At 40.5% G+C, this 22,759-nt stretch overlaps 1 protein-coding gene across 2 annotated transcripts; it reads left to right on the plus strand.

Moving 5' to 3' along the window:
* The first annotated feature begins 13,238 nt into the window (after nucleotides 1-13,238).
* Nucleotides 13,239-22,200, plus strand: CDC23 (cell division cycle 23). 2 transcript variants are annotated; one of them, XM_048320119.1, is made up of 16 exons: nucleotides 13,239-13,383; nucleotides 13,869-13,941; nucleotides 14,832-14,969; nucleotides 15,232-15,274; nucleotides 15,635-15,740; nucleotides 15,826-15,958; nucleotides 16,923-17,100; nucleotides 17,190-17,287; nucleotides 17,509-17,590; nucleotides 18,166-18,319; nucleotides 18,455-18,574; nucleotides 18,933-19,008; nucleotides 19,285-19,346; nucleotides 20,207-20,285; nucleotides 20,385-20,504; nucleotides 21,345-22,200. In XM_048320119.1, exons 1-16 carry the CDS (start codon nucleotides 13,256-13,258, stop codon nucleotides 21,492-21,494), a joined length of 1,740 nt encoding a protein of 579 aa, XP_048176076.1. In that variant the 5' UTR covers nucleotides 13,239-13,255; the 3' UTR covers nucleotides 21,495-22,200. The 2 variants fall into 2 exon arrangements, with proteins under 2 accessions (XP_048176076.1, XP_048176074.1); XM_048320117.1 differs by having other exon boundaries at nucleotides 21,379-22,200.
* The last annotated feature ends 559 nt before the right edge of the window (nucleotides 22,201-22,759 follow it).

Below are 22,759 nucleotides of genomic sequence, written 5' to 3' on the forward strand. Positions count from 1 at the left end.
CAGCTCTAACCCCTCAAATAACACCAGAAAATGAGCAGCTCAAACAGTATTCAATGAAGAAGCCCAACATCATTTTAAACACACAGCAAGGGAAAGCAGCTTCCTGCAGCACCTGTCACTGGGTTTGAAGCTTCTACAAAGGTAAAAATGTCAGAGAATCCTGACTTCACATAACTTCCTGAGATTCCCAACCCTCTCCTAAAGAAAATGGGCAAACACATATGTGGCAACAGTACACGTAATGAACCCAAACAGCTGTTCATGATGAACTTCTGCAAACTAAGTGTCCCCAAGTGTCTTTAACTTATTAAGTGATGTAAAAAACCCATGTATTTTATTTTTTTCATATGTTGACATCAAAATTTCCCAAACTGAGAACTGATGATTTGTAATTTTGGCAACATGGTTTCATAAGCAGATTGCCTAGTCCAATCTAGCAATGTTTTTTAGCTTAAGTCCCTTACATCTCATAGCTGTTTCATAGCCTAAATCATACAAAATGACCCATTATCCTCAGGTCTTCATAGCCCATCTTTATCTCAATTTACACCTTTCTTGGCAGCCTCAAATCAGTCAAAGGAGCTAATAGTCCATGGGGAAGGAAGGTTTAGAAAAGCACCCAGTCAGTGAACCAGCTCTGGATAGGCTTCCCAGAAACATAACTCCTGGAAAAACAGGCAGAAATGGAGACAAAAAGATAAACCTGCTTTACAAAGTATTTAAAAGGAAAGTCAATCCTTTAGATGGTCTATTTTGCACAGACTGAGCTAATCTGGGCAAAATATAACATAACAGAAGGACACATTTCATAACACAAACAAGTGGACAGCTTCAAGCAGGGGGCTCTTTTTCAGCCTAATGCAGATGTCAGTTAATTAGAGTAGAAGGTTATATCATTAGTAGTCAAATCAATATAAAAGAAATTAAGAGCTTGAATAGCAAGCTTCCCTGCTTTCCAGCACAGCACCCGGGGCTGTATTTAGCTAAAATTCAATACACATTAGTGGACAATCAGTGTAGTCTTGTATAGGGACGTCTTCTTGAAATATTTTAACTGGACTCTCTAGTGTTATCAGTGCTAAACAAGATGTCAGATTAATGTAGATGCCTTCCCAAATGGGACCAGCAGCCCGCAGACTGGAGAAGCCACATTTACTTCTATTAAAGCCTCACTGGTTTTCCAACATGTATTAATAGTATTATTTTCACAGTTACCTTAAGAGTGGCTGAAAAGCATCTTTACATACAGCTGCTTCATCCTGTAAAACTCAGCAGCCCCCACCCATACTGGCAACAGCAGATCCACCCTTTTTGCTATTTCAGTCCCTGGCTTCATTACTCAAGAGCCCATCAGTCATACCAACAGACAGTTTACTGTATTTATTCTGCAGAGAATACAAATCTAAATTGAAATCAGCAAATGTAAAATACTCAACTGAGAACTCCTGTAACTGGTATGAGATTTGACATGGCAACATTACGTGTTGCGGCATACACTTCTCATGACAAAAATTGAAACCACTTCCCATTCTGTATGTTCTCTACATAAAACTGCAACACTGTCTTGGTCCCCTAACCACGAAGTTATTTTTACTGTGTTGAATTTTATCTTTGTTTTAAAGGCAGCATACAGCAGCTACACCACAAATTTTCTGCGCAGTAGAGTGGATGTTGCAAAACAAAGTCAAATCTTTCCTCTGAAATGTTTTATCTAACAAGATCAGAAACAAGTAGATCTACAGAAGGACAGTACTGAAAGAAACAAGAATCATGTTCACATTACACAGATGTGTGCAACCGAGGGCTTTGACATTTCAAGCAGAATAGAAGCTAATATTAACTATATCTAAGATGCCACAGAATATTTAGTCTAAATATTTTCTGACAAAAATTTAAATCCCATAACTGACTAGGAAGAGACAGTACTGCAGCTAGTACTGATTGGCACTATGATCTGACAAGAACAGTTACAACATCCATGCGCTAAGGGAAACTGGTATCTGTAAGACAGACAACAGCAGTGACATGGAATTTTCATTATTCTTGTCTAGATGGGTAAGCAGAACAGCATGGAACATTATAGCAGATAGAGAAGCATGTTATCAGAGATATTACAGAATACAAAAATCAGAAATAAAAGTGAACTCAGGAATTCTAACTACACATGAGAAACAGCACATGCCTTTGGTGCAGAAGTGCTCAATGCCCTGGTTAACTTTTGTCTATTTTGGAAGCAGAGATTCCTTCAAAAAGAAGGGAATTCTGAGAGGTACCCCTTTTATTATAGAGGGTAAAACAATTTTGACCGTATGGCTTCTACAACCCAGTTGTAAAAGTTCTGGGAGAGACAATGACATGAGCAGAGTTCTGATGTCCTATCTCCATTCTGGCCATGACACAGCTCAATAGGACGACAACTTAAAGGACAGCGCCTTGTCTCACTGATTTGGATACTGCAGGTCTGATTATAAGAGATTTCACTGGGGCAGCCCACCTATATACTAACATTTTGTCAAAAGAAGTAACCAAAAATATCTTCTGATGCTCTAGAACAAAGTAATAATCTGTACCCTAGAGTGAAATTCTCCTCCTGTCTGGATAAAAGTTTCTTTGCTCCATTTTGTATACCTTGAGAAGCTCAAGCGTCACAAAAGAAACAGATTCATAACAGCAGACCATCCTGCAAAGGATTTAGGCATAAATGCAAGTGAACATGATAGATGACTTGAATATGATGTCTTTTCCACAAATACTGCATGGTACAGTATAAAGAAAACCTCAAACAGCCTGACTAAAGAAAAGTCTTTATATCTTCCCCCCTCAAATGCCCTCTTCCTAAGAGCTCTCTAAATATTAATGCTTTGGTTAACTTTTTATTGTTTAAAGCATGTTTCAAGACCTAAATTCTTAAAATACATGCATCTCTACCTCTCCTATAACACTCCCATTCCCAGGAGTTTATTGTAGGACCTTATTACATAGTTTAAATTCTCACATTTCACTTATGCATAAAAAGGAGGGTGGTAATTGACAGCTTTTCTCTCCCCTTTTCTCACACCAAGTCTCCATTGTTTCAAGCTTAAGACACAAAGTTTGTCTCTATATTTCAGTGTCTTTAACCAAAAGCCTTCTTGAAACTGGTAACTGCTTGTGCAAAAGTATTTATATGACAGCACAAATTATAATGCTGGATTACAAATACTGCTACACATTTTCAGTTGGTTTAATACACTGCACACAAAATTTTTTGATACTGAAGTCTATCCAAACTTTACCAAAATCTGCCCTTTTGTCCCATCCAATACAATACTTATTTCTAAAAGACTGTCATCTCAAAACACATGCTCTTTCACATAGTACCTTTCACCAGCCTTACTTTTATTTGTGGGGTCAACTCAGTAAATGAAAAGAGTGACTTTGTGGCCAAACCATCAGAAAGGTTTCACATGGAAGGCTGCATACTGGGAAACAGAAAACATGAAGCACCATTCAAGGTCTGGAGAGAATATATTAATTACTAGGTCATACAAAGTAGACAGAGCTGTTTTCCACTGAACTTTTTGAAGACAGCCTTAAGAACAGAATCTATAAATAAGCAAAATATTCCAAAAGTAAAGGATCAGCAGTGCTCACTGCACAATGTGATTGTCAGAAGAAGATTTCACTTGGAAAAAAATTATAGCCTAGTCTAGGAAGAAAACTGACATTCACTCACTGCAAGGCACCTTGTTGCTGAAGGTATTGCTCAATTAACCCCCAGTTACTATGCTACTGGTTTTTAAAACTATGCCCCTGAAAAAATGCATTGCAAAGATCAGCTTCCCCTTACGCAACTTCTAGAGAATACAAAATACATAATTGCCCAACAATGTAAACATGCAGCACTGTCAAACTCCAGCTGACAAGCAGTACATCCACCCAAATTTTCTCCATTCCAAAATACCCAAAATCACAGGGTGAAAAAAAGAAAAGAAGAAAAAAGAATGACAAGTCTTTCTAGGGAATCGTAGAAGCATTTTAACAGAGAACATACTAATAGACAATAAATTATATCAAGGAAGTGCCATGCCTACCAATAACTATCAATTCACAAAATACATGGGCACAAGGAACTGAATTACAGCCTATGGTTCCATTTCTGACTTTTGTACTGCTTGTCAAAAGTACTTTTTAAACAGCATTACCTGAAACTTTTCACACATGCTATCAGAATGTATTGCTTTTGCATGTACGATCAAAAAAACCAACTCCGCCTAACAAAAATTCTTACATTTATATCAGTGCAATCTGTGTAGTTTTAAAATGTCATATCACTTTCATTCTGTGTCTTGGAAAAAACATGAAGCCATTACTTCTCCCCAGTAATAAATCATCTAAGCAATCTAGTACTTTCTGTAATGGAAGAGCTATACACTGTATCTTCCATTACCTTCCAGTTTAATTAAATATTCCTTGAATAAATCTTATGCTTACACTCTTGTGACATGCTACCAGTGCTGACTTCTCCATTTATAAACTGGCTGGATTCAGTCCAGTCATCCCTGCTTATTGTACCTGTCACTCACTGAAAACTCCAGACTCTCAGACTCAGTCCTCCTTGGACCCTTCTTTGCTAGTTACTGATTTGATATGTGTGTAGAACTGAATTAATCATATGAGCTGGGTACCAACATACCTCTTGTAGCTTGCTTCTTCAGAGTGGCCAAGAGGTTGAAGGAGGACAGGACACCAACACTTCTTGAAGTGAAACTACTAGAAGAAATTCAATTTACTAAGCAGCAACACAGGCACTTGATTTAGGTTCAGTTAGGCATAAAGCATTGATTCAGTGAGCATGAAAAGCCTCCTCTTCGCCTTTGAATACAGAATCTTCTTACTCATCTCCCTTAACAGTGCAACAGCAGTGTGGGGAGATGACTTCAGACAAATATTGAGCAACTTTAAAACATGAGTATCCTTCAAATGGCTATACATTTCTAGCCCACTGAAACACCATGGTGATTCAAGCTTACCTGCTTTGCTTTTAGTGATAACAGACAAGAGGAGAATGTATGTTCAGCTGCCTTCCTTCAGCAGATGAAGGGGTATCTTTCACAGAGGATGCTGTAGTAGTGTAAATCACTATTAACTTAATGATTTCAGTGACCAAATGATACTATGCAACCTTGGAAGAGATGGCCTCAAGTGCCATAAAAGTTATTCCAGATCATGTCAACACAGAATGAGGATAAGCAGTAAATCATGTGCCACTGCAAGAAAACCTATATAAAGTGGTATTTTTCTTTCTTGAACCAAGGCAGTTACCAGGAATTCCTGTAATGTTATATTTTGATATGCACTTATGGTTACTGGGATTCATCCTAATTTTTCATTGTGATAAAAAAGTAATCTACTTTTATCAAAAACACCCCTATAAATTCCCTTATATTGCATCTCCATTATTGAGATGCAATCTAGTGGGCTTTGTGGGGATTTTATATTTCCTGCTCTTAAAAGGGAAGAAAAAAGACATAACCCATACACATGTTTAAAATACTTTAACAACCTGGGCATCTACACAAAATTCACAGAACTCTCCCAGAAACAGTTTAAAAGCATGAATTACAGAATAGAAATACTTCAATGGCTAGAGGTAGCACTGAACATATCAGTGTCAGAGTTAAACTGGAAGTCCTTATTACCTCAATTGCTGTTGACCTATGGAAAATTCATAGGAAATAAACTGTCACCAAAGCGACTATTGGGTTTTTTGGACTTTCTATTCCATCATAATGCAGCTAGAACCAGACAATTTAGATATACTAAATTCTGTTTCAGAACAGCATCACTCTCCAATAAAGAAAATAAAGTCAATTATGTGCAGAACATACTTTAGTAATACTTAACGTAATTTTCCTCAGGATGTCTAATATGATACACTGATACACCAAGGAAATAAATTTTGCATTTGAATCAGATCCAGTGACAACAGAAAACATTTTTGCAGCAACTCATCTACGTGGTAGAAGTCTACACGCGCACTACTTTGTCTTCCATCCAAATCAGTACACCTCAGTTAACAAGCTAGAAATTTTAATCTAATTAGCACAGGTTAAAAAGCCTTGTAATCTAGCACTGCCATTTACTTGGATACTCACAATGTCCTCAGAAATTCTTCACTTGAGCAAGGCTTACAAATCATTACGTTCCTAAAGAATTGTTGAAATTTCAGCAGTCATCACAATTATACTGGGAAGTTTATTAAAATTCATTTTATCACCACAACAGTAGAAAATAACCTGCTAAAAACCATTTTAAACTTCATTCTAACAACAGACCTATGAAGCAGAAAGAAAATTACTTTCTTAATACATGCACCAATATATGCTGGGGACCACCCAGCTAGGAAGCTGCTCTGCAGGAAAGGACCTTGATCCTGGAGGCACCAGGCTGCAGAGAGACCAGGAGCGTGACCATTCCTGCAGACGGAGTGGGATGCATTAAGAAGAGCATTGTCAGCAGGTCGAGGGAGGTGATCCTGCCCCTCTGCTCAGCACTGATGAAGCCACACCTGGAGTGCTGTGTCTAGTTTTGGTCTCCCCAGTACAGGAGAGACACAGACATACTGCAGAGAGTCCCACAAAGGGGCCACAAAGCTGATGAACCAGAAATAGTTCACAAATGAAGAAGATTTTTGCAGTAGTCCAAAAAGCCTTCTAAAGTATCATGTTTTATGCACGTTTCTTCCTGTCACATTCTAGTTTTCTCCTGTAGGAGTAAAGGACAACACACAACCCAAGAGTTCTGCTTTATAAACTCTTCAACTATCCTTCATTTACTTATCTGCTGAACTTTTACTTACTCTGGCTATTAAAAAAACCCTCAAACAAACAAAAGCAAAAGCAACCCACCAAAGAAAAAAGCAAAATCAAAATCGTATCCAAACCAAAACTTGGTGACTCTCTTTATTATCTTGCTCAGACATTAGTTAGGATTTCTGCTCTTGAGCAGTGATGATGATGCTCATCAACTCTCATAAGCTGTCCATAGCTGCCAAGACAAGCTATTTTTCAAGGTAAATTCTACAAGTGTATCCAGAGTACCAACACCTTCAGCATATTCGTGAAGATGTTAGCCACACCCTTTTGACAACTATCCACCTCTGTTTCATTTTTGTTCTCCAGTACATACAGCTCCACTTTGCACTATGCCTTCATTTGCCTCTCAGGAACTGTTATACAGCAAACAGTCAGAACATTCTTTTCTGGAGATTCACTGGTTTTATAGCAGGTATTTAAATAATTGCTTTTTCACTGATGCAGTATGCAGAAAACATTAAACACTAAGGTTCAAAAGAACATCAAAGAAACATTGTGTTTTATTTGAAAAGATCAAGTTGATGATGACATCCTTCCTATTAAATATATCCTCTCAGTAACACTTTTGCAAAATGGAAATGCTACCAAGCATTCCGATTGTGTGATACACTGAGCAACCTCAACTAAGTCCCCTCTTACAATCAGGAGGAGCTGTGGGTAGCAGACATTTAGTTAGTTATTTTGCAAGGTCAAAATTGTATAAATTGCTACAGCCTTAAAACATAGTAATGGACTGCTGGTCACCATAAAACATCCTCCTCTTTTCTCAAATGGAGAGTAAGTATAATGAAAAAGGGGGGGGAAAGTGCCTGGACAGACCAAACATAAATAAGGATTTCCAGAAAGAACTTCTAAGTTTCCTGACATTAGAAATCTGTTCTGACTTGCTCAGTAACAAAGCTCACACATAAAGAAGCTACCAGTGGCTTTTTTACTTTTTTTTTTTTTTTACCAACAGCACCATTTACTTCCGTCTTGGAGGGAGGGTAGGAAAAAAAAAAAAACATTGCAAACCAGTAACTTCTATTTATTCCAGCATAAGCTTTCACCAATAACAGAAGGGGAAGTTCTGCCTTCCCAAATTCACTTGCCTCATTCTTGACTTCAGTGGCCCCAAGAAAAAACAACAATGGATTTGAAACCAGATTAGTTTTTCATTACTGCCTAGGTACACAGTCACTAGCACTGAAGGGAGGATGACAGGTGTAAGACTAACCTTCTCAGCACACACCACGCACTTGTGTCAGACAGCAGTGCCTGTGGAACCACAGGCTGCAGGGCCTTAGCACTGCCCAGACTGCTCATCCACTGCAGATTCCAGCTGCACACATGGCAAAATGATCACTACTCCTTGTATTGTCTCCAGGCTCCCCTCTCCTCCATGACTTCTAGGATGCACAGCAGTACACTAAATGTGACCCAATCAAACAAATCTAGTTCCTAACATTCAGCCTAAGCATAATTTTGACCACTGGTTAAAACAAATTTCTTGGTCTCCTGAAAAGGGAGCAAGCCCGTGCTCCATTTAAATCGGGAACTGTAGTTTAGCAACAACATGAAGGTTCTTGAATAACAGCATCCTAAGCACCTGCATAATTCTTTACAACCTCACTGTGATATCCAGAGGTCTTAGTGGGCAATATGCTAAGCAAATGGTGCATGCTGCTTTTCTCAGACCATATGGGCTAGATGTGCATGCCTAATTGCTACTACTTTCAAGCTCATCAAAAGCTGCAATTAAATAAAATCTCTCAAAACTAGAAAATATATGGCATGAGTCAATGAATTTTTCAGATATGGAGAAGTGATTCAGGCACAGTAAACACTTTTGCTGCATTAGTCCATGGCCCTCAGAGGCATTTTATGTCACTTCATCTCAATTAACCTCCCAAGAAAACAATTGAGATCTGGACAAGAGAGAGGGGGAAAACGACATTACTGACTACACAATAGCCTACTCTGATGTCATAATTCTGTATTAATTGAGTCATAGGCAGATTTCTTGGAATTCAGGTTTGAAGCAGAAAAGCAGGAGATATAGACAGAAGAACAGCTGCATGTTGAATCACAGGAGAAGTTATTTCAGATATCAATGAAGTTATTGCTGCTGAAAGTCAAGATTTCCCAACTGCACCTCAACACATTATTCAGCTTCAAAATGTTCCCCATCTCAATTTTGTACATACTGTAAATGAATAATTCTTTCTCACAGTAACTTTTATGTCACAATATGGCTTTCTGTTTCCTTGCTTCCAGAAAAGACAATTTACTTTATACTTATACCTGCCACTACCTGTTCTGACATCGTTGTTCCAGCACCACCTTTTCATAGCAGCACTGACAGAAATAACCCTCACTACTCTGCTACATTATTTTAATACACTTTTTTCATTATGCTATATTGCATTCCACAGAAGAAAATTAAGTGCTTCCTTCGGAGCAGAAAATCTCAGGGATTGTTGTAGCTAAATGCGAAGGCCTGTGGGGTTCTAGCGGCATGGCGAAATTCTCTATCTGAAATTTACTGTCTGCAAACTTTGAGTTATTTAAATATTTCTGTACCTTCTGTACCTCTCACTCCCCTTCTGCACTTTAACATTCATAACAATCATAAAAATCTGAAGGAAAGATTGGTGTGGCAAGGAGAAGTGCAAAGTTATTGAAATCATAAATGCTCTAGAAATATCCAACCAGGACAAGTGTATTGGCAGCACTGGCCCACCCTCTCCCCTACAGCACTAGCACACTCTCTCTGCTGCTCCCTCCATTACAGGGACCATCTACTGGGATCCAAGAGATCCCACTCCTATCTGTTAGTGCTGCTCTACCAGCCTTTTCATATATCCTCCCAATTCCCTATCAGTCTTCATCTCATTGCCAATCTTCCCTTTCACATTCCAAGAATGGCTCTGCCACTTTTCTCCAGTACTGTACTCTCTCTGAGCACTTCACCAGGAGTTCAAGGATTGGCAGTACCTACCAGAGGAACTGGACACAGCCTAAAGTTTCCACTGTCTATTGATAACTATTGATAATTTCTAGCCTATGCCAGGTCGCTTAAAGGGTGCATACTAACAGCATACTCATACAGTCTAGGCAGAAATAAAACTCTAATTTCTATTAGAAATAACTCACTAACTGTTAGAAAGAAGAAATAGAAAGGATATTGGAAAGCAAAACTTGTCTGCATGGGATTAGAAGTTTGACAAGAGTCTCATTAAACAAATAAAAGTAACCCCACACTACTGAACTCAGTAACCGTTGTCACAGAGATGACACAAATCTCTGGGTGACCTTTTTCATTTGGAACAAGCAATCTCCCACCGTTTGAAACGATCCCCAGGTGGTGCGAATTTAGTCTTTGGTCTCAATGTAAATCAAGTATAAAAGGTTTCCCTCCTACTTTACGGTCACATGCTTTCCAAGTTTTAACATTAATGAAGTCCCAGCAGACTACAAAAAGCAAAAGTGGGAGTTGCATTAACTATGCTAAATGGAGAATACAACCAGTAGTAGAAAAGAACTTCCTACCGCATCAAACTTCTCAGTGTAAAATTATACAAGAAACTGTAATCATAGCTAATCTTTAAAAAAGGTAAAAAGCACAGTTTTACAGCATCATAATAAATAAGTTCAATTCAGATAATGCAAAATTTTCTCTAACAGTCAACACATGAAACTCACTGCATTGGCAAGACACTTCACTTGGTAAAGGCCAGTTACACAGGATTTCATTGAGCATCAGCTGTACACTTGAAGATTTTAACTTTGAAAGAAAAAATTCCTTTTAAAGCACCTATACAACCCATTGGTATGATGGACACAATTCCCACCCTTCCATCAGCGACCTTCCTTGGTTTTGTCAACATGTTTCTGTGAGGGACTAGAGAACCTCATCCAGGTAGCTGTCCAATAACACGGGGCACAAGTTCCTCTCTTCCTAGAGCATCCAGTTAGTACTGCTCAGTTAATCTGTATTTCCCCAAGATACTATCTGTTTTCACACACAGAGGATTTAATTAGTCTCAGGGCTCTAACAGCCAGCCTCTGGTGTCACTTCAGACCTAGCTATTACAGAATGGAATGACAGGAAGAATTACGAGTTCTCATTATTAAGCAAGTCTTGAGCAACTGAATTACTGAACTCACCCAATACGAACTTTCCTTTCACCCTCTTCTTGCTCCTTCGAAAGCCCAAAGCGCCATCTCCTGCTAAGCAGCTGGAACCACAAATACTGATTCCGGCAGCTGATGAACTGCTCCTGACTCAAATCCGTCTGGGTAAGTACCAACAATGAAATACGTTTTCTCACTGAACAGCTCAGTATGTCACAGCTGCCAGAAACGCTGCTCTTCGAGAGGAGCAGTCATATGAACAGCTGGATCAAAGCTGCCCAGGGCTGACGCACCAGGAACATGACATAAAGGGTATTTTGCCTAGATTTCAGGAAGAAGACAAGTATCACTTTGTGCATTTTTGCAGCCGGTTCCGTATTTCATATTGAAATCTCACTTCAAACACATTGTTACAGTTTCCAGCAGGAAAATAGCACGATACCCAGTGGGCTCAAAACTGAAGATAAACAGACCTTAATAAAATTACTTCATAGACCTCACACATACATACAGATTTCTTTAAATTAATCACTCTTTGTACTCATGTAAAAACCGAACATCCTTAAATTAAAACACACAGAGAATCACAGAATCATTTAGGTTGGACAAGAGTTCTAAGAACATAGAGTCCAATTAATGGACCAATGTAATTATCAAACAAATATCAAATACAAAGTTTAGGAGCATAGAACACTAACAGCTGATCCCTACATATGGAGAACATAAAAGGGATGGTAAGTACAACAACAAATTTATCATCAGAAAAAAAATTCTGAGGCTCTTTTCATACGTGTTTTGGAAGGGGGCAAAGAGAGAGAGAATGAGGTATGAGTCAGGCATTGTGTTGACTAGACCCATCTGTGTAGTAACAACAATAACAAAGAAGTTTTTATTTACATTTTGGATATATGGGCTGGCAGAGTAATAGACGCATTTTCTGTCAAAGCTACAACTGAACTTCCAACACATTTGGCTAAAATTAAGAGAGGGGAAAAAACCCATGTAATGCTAAAATTATACTTCTAATAATGGACTAATTTGATTTGTCTATTTGAAAGACCATGGAAGACTATAAATAACTCATCATTTCCCACTTTAACAACAAAGTGGGCTTTTCCTACCTCTGTAAACCTTTGTAGAACAACCTTAATTTCAGCAAGTGGCTCCAGATGAAATGGTTCCAGATCAACGCAGTCACAATCTTGAAATTTTCATAGTAATCATCAGTAAAGTGAAAGCCAGTGGTAGCCTTATAATCTATACTGGAGTCAGCATAAGAATTAGCAACATTCACAACTCATCAAAAAAACCAAAAAATCTTTTCTTACGATAATAACAAATCAAGTACGATGACACCATGCTCAGCAGTGACACTCCTTTCATCACCAGTGAACTTGCTGCCAATTCAAACACTGGGTCCTCTGGTTCAAGTCGCTTCTGCAATAAAAGTGATTATGAAGGACACTTTCATGCTACAGAACATTTATTGCCCTTACCATCAGAAAAAGAAAAAATCAAAAAGTGTAACTTGCAAATGACATACAAAATGAATTTTCACACTATTTTTTCTTCACTTCTGTTTTAAAAGTCATAATTAAATTTGACATTCTGAGCCTAGGATGAGCACACAGATATGTTGTTAATTTTCTGGAAAAGCTTAAAAAGTTGTGGAGCACGGTCATCCCTAAACAAGTACTTCAATTTCTGTACTGTTAGAATCAGACACCGATTGATTCTACTCAATGTTTTTAAATTATAGTAAAAATTTTGAAATTATACTAAGCGAGGAGGTGTTAGCAATACAGAGGCAAACTGAAATACCTCCTTAAGAAACAATCATCTGATCTTGAAAACTAGAACCTGAGGGCAGGGTGGCACATAATGAGTATTTCCCCTATCAGCTAAGAACTAAAGAAGACATAAGAAAGCCTGGTGGTTTTGGTCTCGGAACGTCCTGATACCTCAACGCCACTGGCGCTGCCTCCGCGCCCCGGGCGCAAGGCACTGAGCCCCCGTACCGGGAGAGCGCGTGCCCGCCACAACTGGCCAATCAGACGGCAAAGCTCTGGCGCGCTCCTGCGGAAGCCCTCGCGCCCGGGCAAGGAGAGGAGTCCGTATAGGGGCGGGAGAGCGCAGTGCGTGGGGCTATGATTGGCCGGGCCGGCGGGCGGGCACGCAGTGCGTGGGGCTGTGATTGGTCGGGCCGACGCGAGGGGCTATGATTGGCCGGGCCGGCGGGCGGGCACGCAGTGCGTGGGGCTGTGATTGGCCGGGCTGGCGCGATGGCGGCGGCGGCAATGGTGGCGGCGGCGGGCGGCGGCGACTTCTCGGATCTGCGGGAGATCAAGAAGCAGCTGCTGAGCGTGGCAGAGCGGAGCCGCGAACGCGGGCTGCAGCACAGCGGGAAGTGGTGAGCGGGGCCGGGCACAGCGGGCGGGGCCCCAGCTCGGCCGACCCCGGGCAAACATGTTCTGTGCCGGGAGGGAGGACGGGACGGAGCTAGGTTTGTTTAGTCTCGGGAACAGGAGGCTTGCGTGTACCTCATCGTTTTCTACAACTCCTTGAAAGGAGGTTGCAGTGAGGTGGGGGTTGGTCTCTTCTGCCGTGCCTGCAGGGAGGAGACCAGAGGAAATGGCCTTAAGTTGAGACTGGGGAGATTCAGTAAGATATTAGAACTTTTTTTTTCCACTGTTCAGGTGGCCAGGCACTGGAATAGGTTTCCCAGGGAGGTAGTGGAGTCACAATCCATGGAGGTGCTTAAGAGGTGTCTGCATCTGGCGCTAGGTGATGTGTCTTAGGGATTACAGTGGTAGTACTGGGTGACGGTTGGACTTGATCTTACAGGTCTCCTCCAACCTTGATGATTCAATGATTCTAATGCTCTCTTTCCCTCAGGGCTGCTGAACTTGCATTCGCCCTGGAGCCACTGCCGTTGAGCGAGCTGCCGCCTCCCCCCGTGCTCACCGAGGTATGGGCCCAGGCTGTGCTTGGGGGAAAGTGGCTGTGAGCTCTAGGAGAAGGTGCTGCAGCTCTTGGGGGTGGGCTGTTTAATCTTAACTATGGAGGAAAATATGCGAGTGCAGTCTCCCAAATCCCACAGGTGGGAATCTGTGCTGAGTGCCATTCCTGCCATAATGCTGGGAACTTCCTTTCCATAGTGTGTTCAATGGGGTGACAGAGCTGAATGTGCTTTCCTGGATGACAGCATTATCTGTTGCTGTGTCCTAAATGAGGCGCTCTGTAAGCCAAATTTGAAATCACACACATGCTACTTTATTTTTATTCTTCTTTACAAAGGTCAAAATTTATTTTAATACTAATTGTGTATTATGCCATTGAACTTGTGCTCTTTAGGACACAAGAGAAACAAGCTGTGTCTCCATCCCCACCTCTGTAGGAATATAGTAGAGCTCATAGGTATGTGCCAGTGCTGGTGTATTATAGAAGTGTAACGTGTCATAAATGCATTTCAAGGTATAATTACCAAGGAAATGTTCTCTTGTATGTTAGCAGATTAATATTCTTTTACATGGAATTCCTGAGCAGGTTTCTTGTTTATGGTCCTTCATACTCATAGAACAGCCAAGTCTTGCCTTCTGGCAGCTTGCCACAATTTGTTTCTGGAATCTCACCATTTATTTTAAATGTTCCTAAATAGTCCGTACTCGTTATTTGAGAACTGCAGAATCGGATCCTATGAGGGAGTGGAGGAACTTCTCAGACAGTACTCAAATCATGTTTGAAGATGAATAAACTGCATTTTTAGCTTTTGGAGCAGTTTCATTGATATGTTTGTAACCATGATTTTCCTAAAGTGTGTCAGAGCTCAGGTCTTAAAACTCTTGTGTGTCCCTGCAGGAGGATGCTCGTGATCTGGATGCCTACACGTTGGCCAAGTCTTACTTTGATCTCAAGGAATATGACCGGGCTGCCTACTTTTTACGGGGCTGCAAGAGCCAGAAAGCTTACTTCTTGTACATGTACTCCAGATATCTGGTAAGGTAGAAAAAAGTTGCCTCCTAGCACTGAACTCTTCTGCCTCCTACCCCTCCCTGGCATATCTTATTTTTTTGCTTATTCTGTTCCTAATGACCACCTTGAAGTTCAAATTCTGTGTTGGGGTAAGGAAAGATAGGGCTGTTCTTTTCAGAACTGTGATGTCTGTGAAAACTCAATTTTCATGCTGCTGCAAGTGCTGCAGCAAACATAGGAAATATACTATTGTAAGGTAATCTTGGATTTCCTCCCTTTTCCACAGTCAGGGGAAAAGAAGAAGGATGATGAGACAGTTGATAGTTTGGGTAAGTCTCTGGTGTCAAGAAACACATGACAATATAATGAAGCTTCCGCTGTTGACTCTTCATGTAACTCATCTTGGGTTTATGGCTTTCTCCTCAATTTTTTGGATAATAGTGTAACATGATTTCTTTCATCCTCTTTTGATTCATTGGCTTAATTACAGGTTACAGTTTTTCACCTATTAGGTCTTCTTTTAAACTGGGTGATCAGACTGAGCAATTTTCTTTAAAATGGGGAAAATAAACACAGGCTGGGAAGCCTTCATGCCATGTCAGGGATAATTCTGAATATACCCTAGACTTTGCATTGCTGTGGTGAGACTCCTTACTGAAAGCTAGCTGTGTGACTTTCTCTTCATGTAGGACCTCTGGAAAAAGGACAAGTGAAAAATGAAGCTTTACGAGAATTGAGAGTTGAGCTCAGCAAGAAACACAAGGCACAGGAACTGGATGGATTTGGCCTTTATCTGTAGGTGTCTGCATGTATTCTTTATATATTTGTGTGGATATACAGAATTTCATGATTCTTGTCGACCTGATACTTTTTTTGACAGATACGGTGTTGTGCTGCGGAAGCTGGACCTGGTGAAAGAAGCAATAGATGTGTTTGTTGAAGCTGCTCATGTCCTGCCTTTGCATTGGGGAGCCTGGCTGGAACTTTGCAACTTGATTACAGATAAAGAGATGGTAAAACTTTAGAGATACCAAGATGTGGTAGCAAATCTCAGAGTTTAGCCTGATTCAGTAACCAGTGTTTCTGTTGCCACAAGATTGATGTTGCTCACTGCTTTATTCTGTGAGACACTGTCAGGCAAGGCAATCCAAAACTGTAAATTTTGTTGTTAAATCCTCTTTATGTTTGACTGCTGGCCATACTGTCGCTTGAGAATCTTTATACAGGCAGGGCTAATTTCTTATCATTCATCCACAAAGTGGTTTAAGAAGTTTCTAATTCATGTATTTTGGAAGTAGTTGTCACCAGGGTTATCACCTTGTCACATGAAGGAGATCCTCCTAAGAGACTTCCCTTTTTTATTTTTTCTTAATCTGGTTCTAATTCCTCAGTTATTGAGCACTTTTGATAGCTTGAAAGGATATATAGAATCACTACTTTCAAAACGGAAATGATAATATACAAAGCCACATAGGAGGTGAATTGTATCAAAGAAACAAACTTCAGATATAAAACCAAAATAGATTATTCTTCTTTCTGCATGGAATTTGAGTCCACTCCTGGAATTCTAAAGTAAATTCTGGCTGATGAAGTATTTAAAACAGTACAGGTGACACAGAAGAGACCATTACCAATTTGTTGAAAAAGGGAAGTGCATTTTTTATTATATTATTTTGAGTCTTCTCAGTTAATTGAAATTAGTGATATGATATTGATGTTCAAGCGTAGGAAGAAAGTGCAGTCTTTCAAAGGACTTCTGAATTTAAGGGCTGAAGCAGGAGCCAGGGGATGTCAGATTTGAAGACAATTTCTTCCCTGATTGACCAAATGGGTTTGAGAAAGCGACTGCAGGAAGGCCTCCTACCTCAAGACCATCTGCTAAGTCATGGGAGGGAAGATAATGGATTCTTTGCCACATGTAGCTTGTAGAATACTTCTGATTGTCATCTCTTCCTCCTCTCCTTTGATTCTTGCTAGTTGAAGTTCCTGTCCTTGCCAGATACATGGATGAAAGAGTTCTTTCTTGCACACATTTATACAGAGCTGCAACTGATAGAGGAAGCTCTGCAGAAGTATCAGAGTCTCATTGATGCAGGATTTTCCAAAAGCACTTACATCATCTCTCAGATTGCAGTTGCTTACCACAATATAAGAGGTCAGTGACGTTAAGTAGTAGGAATGACCCTCTTAATGCAAACTTGGCGTTTATAGTTGTTGGTGTCCCATCTGCTGTTCTGTCTTCAGATATTGACAAAGCCTTGTCCATCTTTAATGAGCTGAGGAAACAAGATCCCTACAGGATAGAAAACATGGACACTTTCTCCAACTTGCTCTATGTAAGGGTAAGCACTCTTCCTGTGGCCTGTTCATAGTGATGGTGTTTGTTGGAGGTATGTTAAACACTGGCAAAGCAGCTGGTCCTGTCTAACCTCTCTGAATACAGGCTTTCTGCTTCTCAACTCCATGGAAGAGATGCACTGTATGCATTGCTAATTGCTTAGGTTTTCTTTCAGAACATAATGTGCTCCCTCTCTCTCATCACTTTAATCTTTTGTTCCACTAGAGCATGAAGCCTGAGTTGAGCTACCTGGCCCATAATCTCTGTGAAATAGACAAGTACCGTGTTGAGACCTGCTGTGTAATTGGTGAGAGCTGGTTCTTTTACATGTTATTTTTACATCTTATTTTGCTGTCTGTAGGCTGTGTGAGGGAATCTTGGAAACACTTGTGGAAGTGATCAGCCAGCAAGGCACTCAAAATCACCACTTGGTGAATGTGGATTCAGGCGGCCCGAAAAGCAGGCTAAATAACAGAGTACCCCTTTCCCTCCTTTCTCTCTGAAAGAGCTGCTGTAGTTCTACCAGGGCAGAAAGGAGACCCGTGCACCTGAAAATCCCTTTATAGTCTTCAAACTCCAATGGAAATAATTGTGTGTCAGGAGCAGGAAATTAATTTGTTAAATCATGACCTTCCAAGGGGATGGAATCATAAATTGATTGATATAGCTGGAAAAGGATTAACCAGAACACCGGTGAAGAGAGTGCAATTAGGTATTTTGAGGTTTGAATCAGTTCTTTATTAGGACTCTTTATAATTTGTTGGGAGGTAGTAGATAATATGCTTTACATGCTTTTTTTCTACTTCTCTATTGGTGTTGGGGTTTTTGTTGGTTGGTTGTGGATTTTTAAAATTTATTTAAATATTATGACTTTTGTTTTAGGAAATTATTATAGCTTGCGTTCCCAGCATGAAAAAGCAGCGCTCTATTTCCAGAGGGCCTTGAAATTGAATCCTCGTTATCTAGGAGCCTGGACACTTATGGGACATGAGTATATGGAAATGAAGAACACATCTGCAGCTATCCAGGCTTATAGGTACCTCTCATGTACTGCACAAAATGGTGTTTGTTTCTGAAATAGTTATCTTCTATTTTTTTTTAGTGTTTTGCTGGACTTGGTCTTGGTTTTGATCCTGACTTCCTGTCTAGTTCATCTCCTTTTCTTTGACAGGCATGCAATAGAGGTGAACAAAAGGGACTACAGAGCATGGTATGGCTTGGGGCAAACCTATGAAATCCTCAAAATGCCATTTTACTGTCTCTACTACTACCGGCGGGCCCACCAGCTCAGGTAGAGTTGAGAATGGAGCCATGTTTATTGGTCTTTGTTCTGACATGGTTGTTACTGGCTAAGGAGTTTACATACAAGAACTAAGTTGGGTAAGGAAAAAAACATCGACGCTTTGTGATGTGTGCAGTCTCACTGTTCCAAATCCTATTAGTTGTGTTAGTTAACTGTTAACAAAGGCTTTGTCAGTTAAATGTTGAGGATGACTGGTCAGGAGTATGAGTGATGTTTTATGCAAAAGGATGACAGACTGCCAGGTGTAGATTATTTTTTTCCCTTGACCACCCCCGCCTCTGCCCTTCCCCTCACCCTGAGATCAGCTGCAGTCCATTAAACTATCTTAAGAATTGCTCTTTTACAGACCAAATGATTCTCGTATGCTGGTTGCTCTAGGAGAATGCTATGAGAAACTCAATCAGTTGGTGGAGGCTAAAAAGGTGAGAATTGATGTGTAAGACTTAAGGTGTCTCCCAGAACACTGGGTGAAATTGCAGCAAAATTATGTAGCTAGTGCTGCCTAAACTCTTTGGCAGTTACAACTGGGGAAGCATTGGTGCAATATAACTGGAGGAGCTGATAAATAAGAAGTTGTCTACAGATACCTGCCCCTTTTGCTGACAAGCTCTGTAGTTTGTTGTTTCTGACTTGCATGCTGGAGTCATGAGCTGGAGTGACTTCTGTGGCATGCTTGACTGACTTTCCTTCCTTGACAGTGCTATTGGAGAGCTTATGCTGTGGGAGATGTGGAGAAAATGGCACTTGTGAAACTCGCCAAGTGAGTATGTACCCTCACTGAACTGTCAGGGTTGTGTTAAATGCAAGTCGCACTTTGATATCTAAGGATAAAATATGGAATGTAAACAAGTGGAATTGCTGCTAGGTAGTATAGCTTTTGGAGCTGTGTAAGAAATGGTATCTTTAGGGCTGTAGTGACTGCAAATGTTGGTGTCCAGCTTTATCTTTGTTTCCATCAGGATAACTAGAGAGAATGATAGCATAATGTGGGTTGCAAAGGACTTCTGAATCCTGAGGTGATTTGAGCAGGCAGTGCTAGCAAATGTATTTGTCGTAATGCAACTTAAAAACAACCCATGACCGTAGATGATGTACAAAATTGTTTGATTTTATTTTTCCTCTCTAGTATATAGCTGTGACATTGGAAAAGGTCTAACGTGAATACTGTGACATCAGCACTAATTTTTTTGGTGGGGGTTAAGTAATGTAAAGTGGGAAAAGCAAAGGGGGGAAAAAAGGGCAAGTGTAAAGTAAAACTGCTGTATAAATTCGGGCTGTAGCAGGGGAAGAAGGAGCAATGGAGGAAATAGCAAGTAAGTAGAATGACAAAGGTCTGTTAAAAGGTTTAAAATGCAACAGAATAAACAAAGGTCCCTGCTTTGGTTGTCACTGCTTCTAGCTGTCAAGTCACTATCTGACTGCCTCCCTGTCTTGTCAGCATGGATGCAAGCTGGATCATCTCTTTCCACAAGGGGCAGTACATGTTGCATGTCCTGCAAATTCTGAAGGAAAGGACCTGGCTTTAGTCCAGGTCAGGTTGAGCAGGTAGTTTCTCATAGGCCAAGAAGGTCTTCAACAGTGCAGTCTTGTTCCAGTGACCCACTTTTTCTCCTTTTCTAGGTTGCATGAACAGCTAAATGAATCTGAACAGGCAGCTCAGTGCTACATCAAATACATTCAGGATATCTATTCCTGTGGGGTAAGATGGTATCTTGGGAATAAAAGGAAAAGTAAACATGGTGTAGAACTACTTTGGAAGGCACTTAACAGATGGTGTTTTTTACTCCACTCACTGCAGGAGGTAGTGGAGCACCTGGAAGTCAGCACTGCATTCCGTTACCTGGCCCAGTACTACTTCAAGTGTAAGCTTTGGGATGAAGCCTCAGCATGTGCTCAGAAATGCTGTGCCTTCAATGATGTGAGTAGTTGTGCAGTCTTTGGTGCTTCTTTCTTAAGGGATCCATGACCTTGATCTTGGCTCCGCTCAGAGTAGAAGGAATCCTTTATGAAAGAATGAGGGCTGTCTGCCATACAGGTCACATCCTGAATGGTGGTTGTTGTGTATATCTGATCACTCATGCTGAGTATGGTTGATAAAAGTGATGGAATGTGGTGTAGATAGTTAAATTGAACCATATCTCATTGGTATTCACTAAGTAAAAGAATTTGAAGCTTCACATGGCAGTCTTAAGGCTGTTAAAAATCTTGGTGGTGAGGAGGCAGTTGAATGGTCACAAACTCCCACACACTGTGTAGTGATGGTACTTCTAAAACTTCTTTTTTCTCATCTTCTATGTGTAGACAGTGCAGAGAATATAATAGTACTGGAGTTTTCTGTGCAACTCCATACTATGTGATGTTATGTAAGTGGGTAGTCTGAGATACTTAATTTCAGCCTACTGGTAGACACTAGCCATGAGTGCAGGATGTTTGGCCTACCTGTGATGAAGCTGTCTGGAGCTCTCTACAACCTGAATTCAACTTACTGAAGTTTTCCCAATCTACTTTTTGCTGGAATATTTAGACAGCTTCAGTGGTTGATGGTTCCATTCTCTGAAATATCCAAGAAACACACCAATCGGGAGTAAAAGGAGGAAAGACGAAAACTAAAAGAGTGACTTACCTTAACATTTTTAAGGAGCAGAAGAAAAAAAGAGTTGAGAATGGCTTTTATAGCTTGTAGCCTTACAGAATGATGAAGTACTTTAAGTTATACTGCTTACATACTGAATTTAACCCGGAAACCATCCATTCATAGGTGTATTGTTCTGTTTTCTACAAATTAATTTCAGACCAGAGAAGAAGGAAAGGCCCTTCTGCGGCAGATCTTACAGCTTCGCAACCAAGGAGAAACATCATCCACAGATGTTGCTGCTCCCTTTTTCCTTCCTGCATCCTTGTCCGCTAACAACACTCCCACACGTCGTGTTTCCCCTCTCAATCTGTCTTCTGTAACACCATGAACAATTCTGATACTTCTAACTTGTGCATTGGATGTGACATTGCAGATGGGACGTGCAACCACTTACTTCTTTCTAGGGAAATTGCTCCTTTTGTTGTTGCCCTCACACGAAGGGTAGGAGTTAGCAGAGTCCGCAGCTGAAGACAGATGGGCCCCAACAGGCAATGGGGCACCTAATGTGAAAGTGCCTGTGCTGAGATGTGAGAACCTGCTCTACTTCTCACCAAGTCATTCCAGTCAGAGGGCAGACATGTCCCACTACACAGGACTACTCCCAACTGAGGCATTGGGAAGAGCTTGTCTGCTTGAATTAAAATACATTTTAAGTTTGACTCTGCCAAGTTACCTCTGGTCTTTACTGCACTTCTTTGGATGACCTCTTAGTAGTATCACTGCTGTCCTGATCAGAGACTGTTACCTACGTCTACATGACTTTTGCTTGTCTTGAACTACACAGGAGATGTTTCACTAAAGCAGTAGAATAGGTGCTTAGATATAGATCCCATGGGTATGTTGAAGGATTGGCAAATGTCAGAGGAGTCCCAAGTAGCTACAGGTGACAGCTGTCTGAGTTCTTGTTGTAGAAGTGATGGATAGTTTCGGCTTTCAGTAGAAAAGCAGTTGGGATAGCACAATTAAAAACATAAGTGAAGTTACTGTCCTTGGACTTCTTTATGGTGCAGCTTTCATGTGTACTGTAGCAAATGGAGTCAAATGAACTATAATGGATCATTTTGTTGAGGTGAAAAGAGAATTATGCCTTTGTTTCAGAATCAGTGTCCTTGTTCACCCCTATACATTTACAGACTTATCCCTATGTCTGTGGCATGACTTCAGTCAAGGACAAAGCTTTTTAAAAACCCTTTCCCATTTAGCCATAGCTTCCTGTGTTTAACAAGACCAATTGTACAGGTGGGCACATCAAGAGACCTGCGGGTCACAGCCCTGGGCCCTCTGCACAATGCATTTGCATTGTGTGCATGGAGCAGAGGGAACCCATGTTCTTAGTTCTGGGCATCTCTAGGAATAACTGTCTTATGTTCCATAATAACCATTCAACAACCATTTCTACTGCAGATAGTGTTAAACAGTAAAACTGGATCTTGATGTATTTTTCAAGAACTCTCCTAATTATTCCATGCAAAGCTGAGGATATCAATGAGACCATTTGTAAAATTGTTGTCACTAGGGGCAAATTGTGCTTGATGAAC

The sequence above is a fragment of the Corvus hawaiiensis genome, chromosome 15 (assembly GCF_020740725.1).
Source record: "Corvus hawaiiensis isolate bCorHaw1 chromosome 15, bCorHaw1.pri.cur, whole genome shotgun sequence".
In the NCBI taxonomy this organism is placed as follows: Eukaryota; Metazoa; Chordata; class Aves; order Passeriformes; family Corvidae; genus Corvus; species Corvus hawaiiensis.

What these genes read in the sequence shown, in the direction of transcription:
- CDC23 (XM_048320117.1), top strand. Translation starts at nt 13,256, where the DNA reads ATGGCGGCGGCGGCAATGGTGGCGGCGGCGGGCGGCGGCGACTTCTCG. An exon ending in CGGCGGGCCCACCAGCTCAG is followed by an intron (nt 18,575 to 18,932) that starts GTAGAGTTGAGA and finishes GCTCTTTTACAG; the next exon opens with ACCAAATGATTCTCGTATGC. An exon ending in GCACTTGTGAAACTCGCCAA is followed by an intron (nt 19,347 to 20,206) that starts GTGAGTATGTAC and finishes CTCCTTTTCTAG; the next exon opens with GTTGCATGAACAGCTAAATG.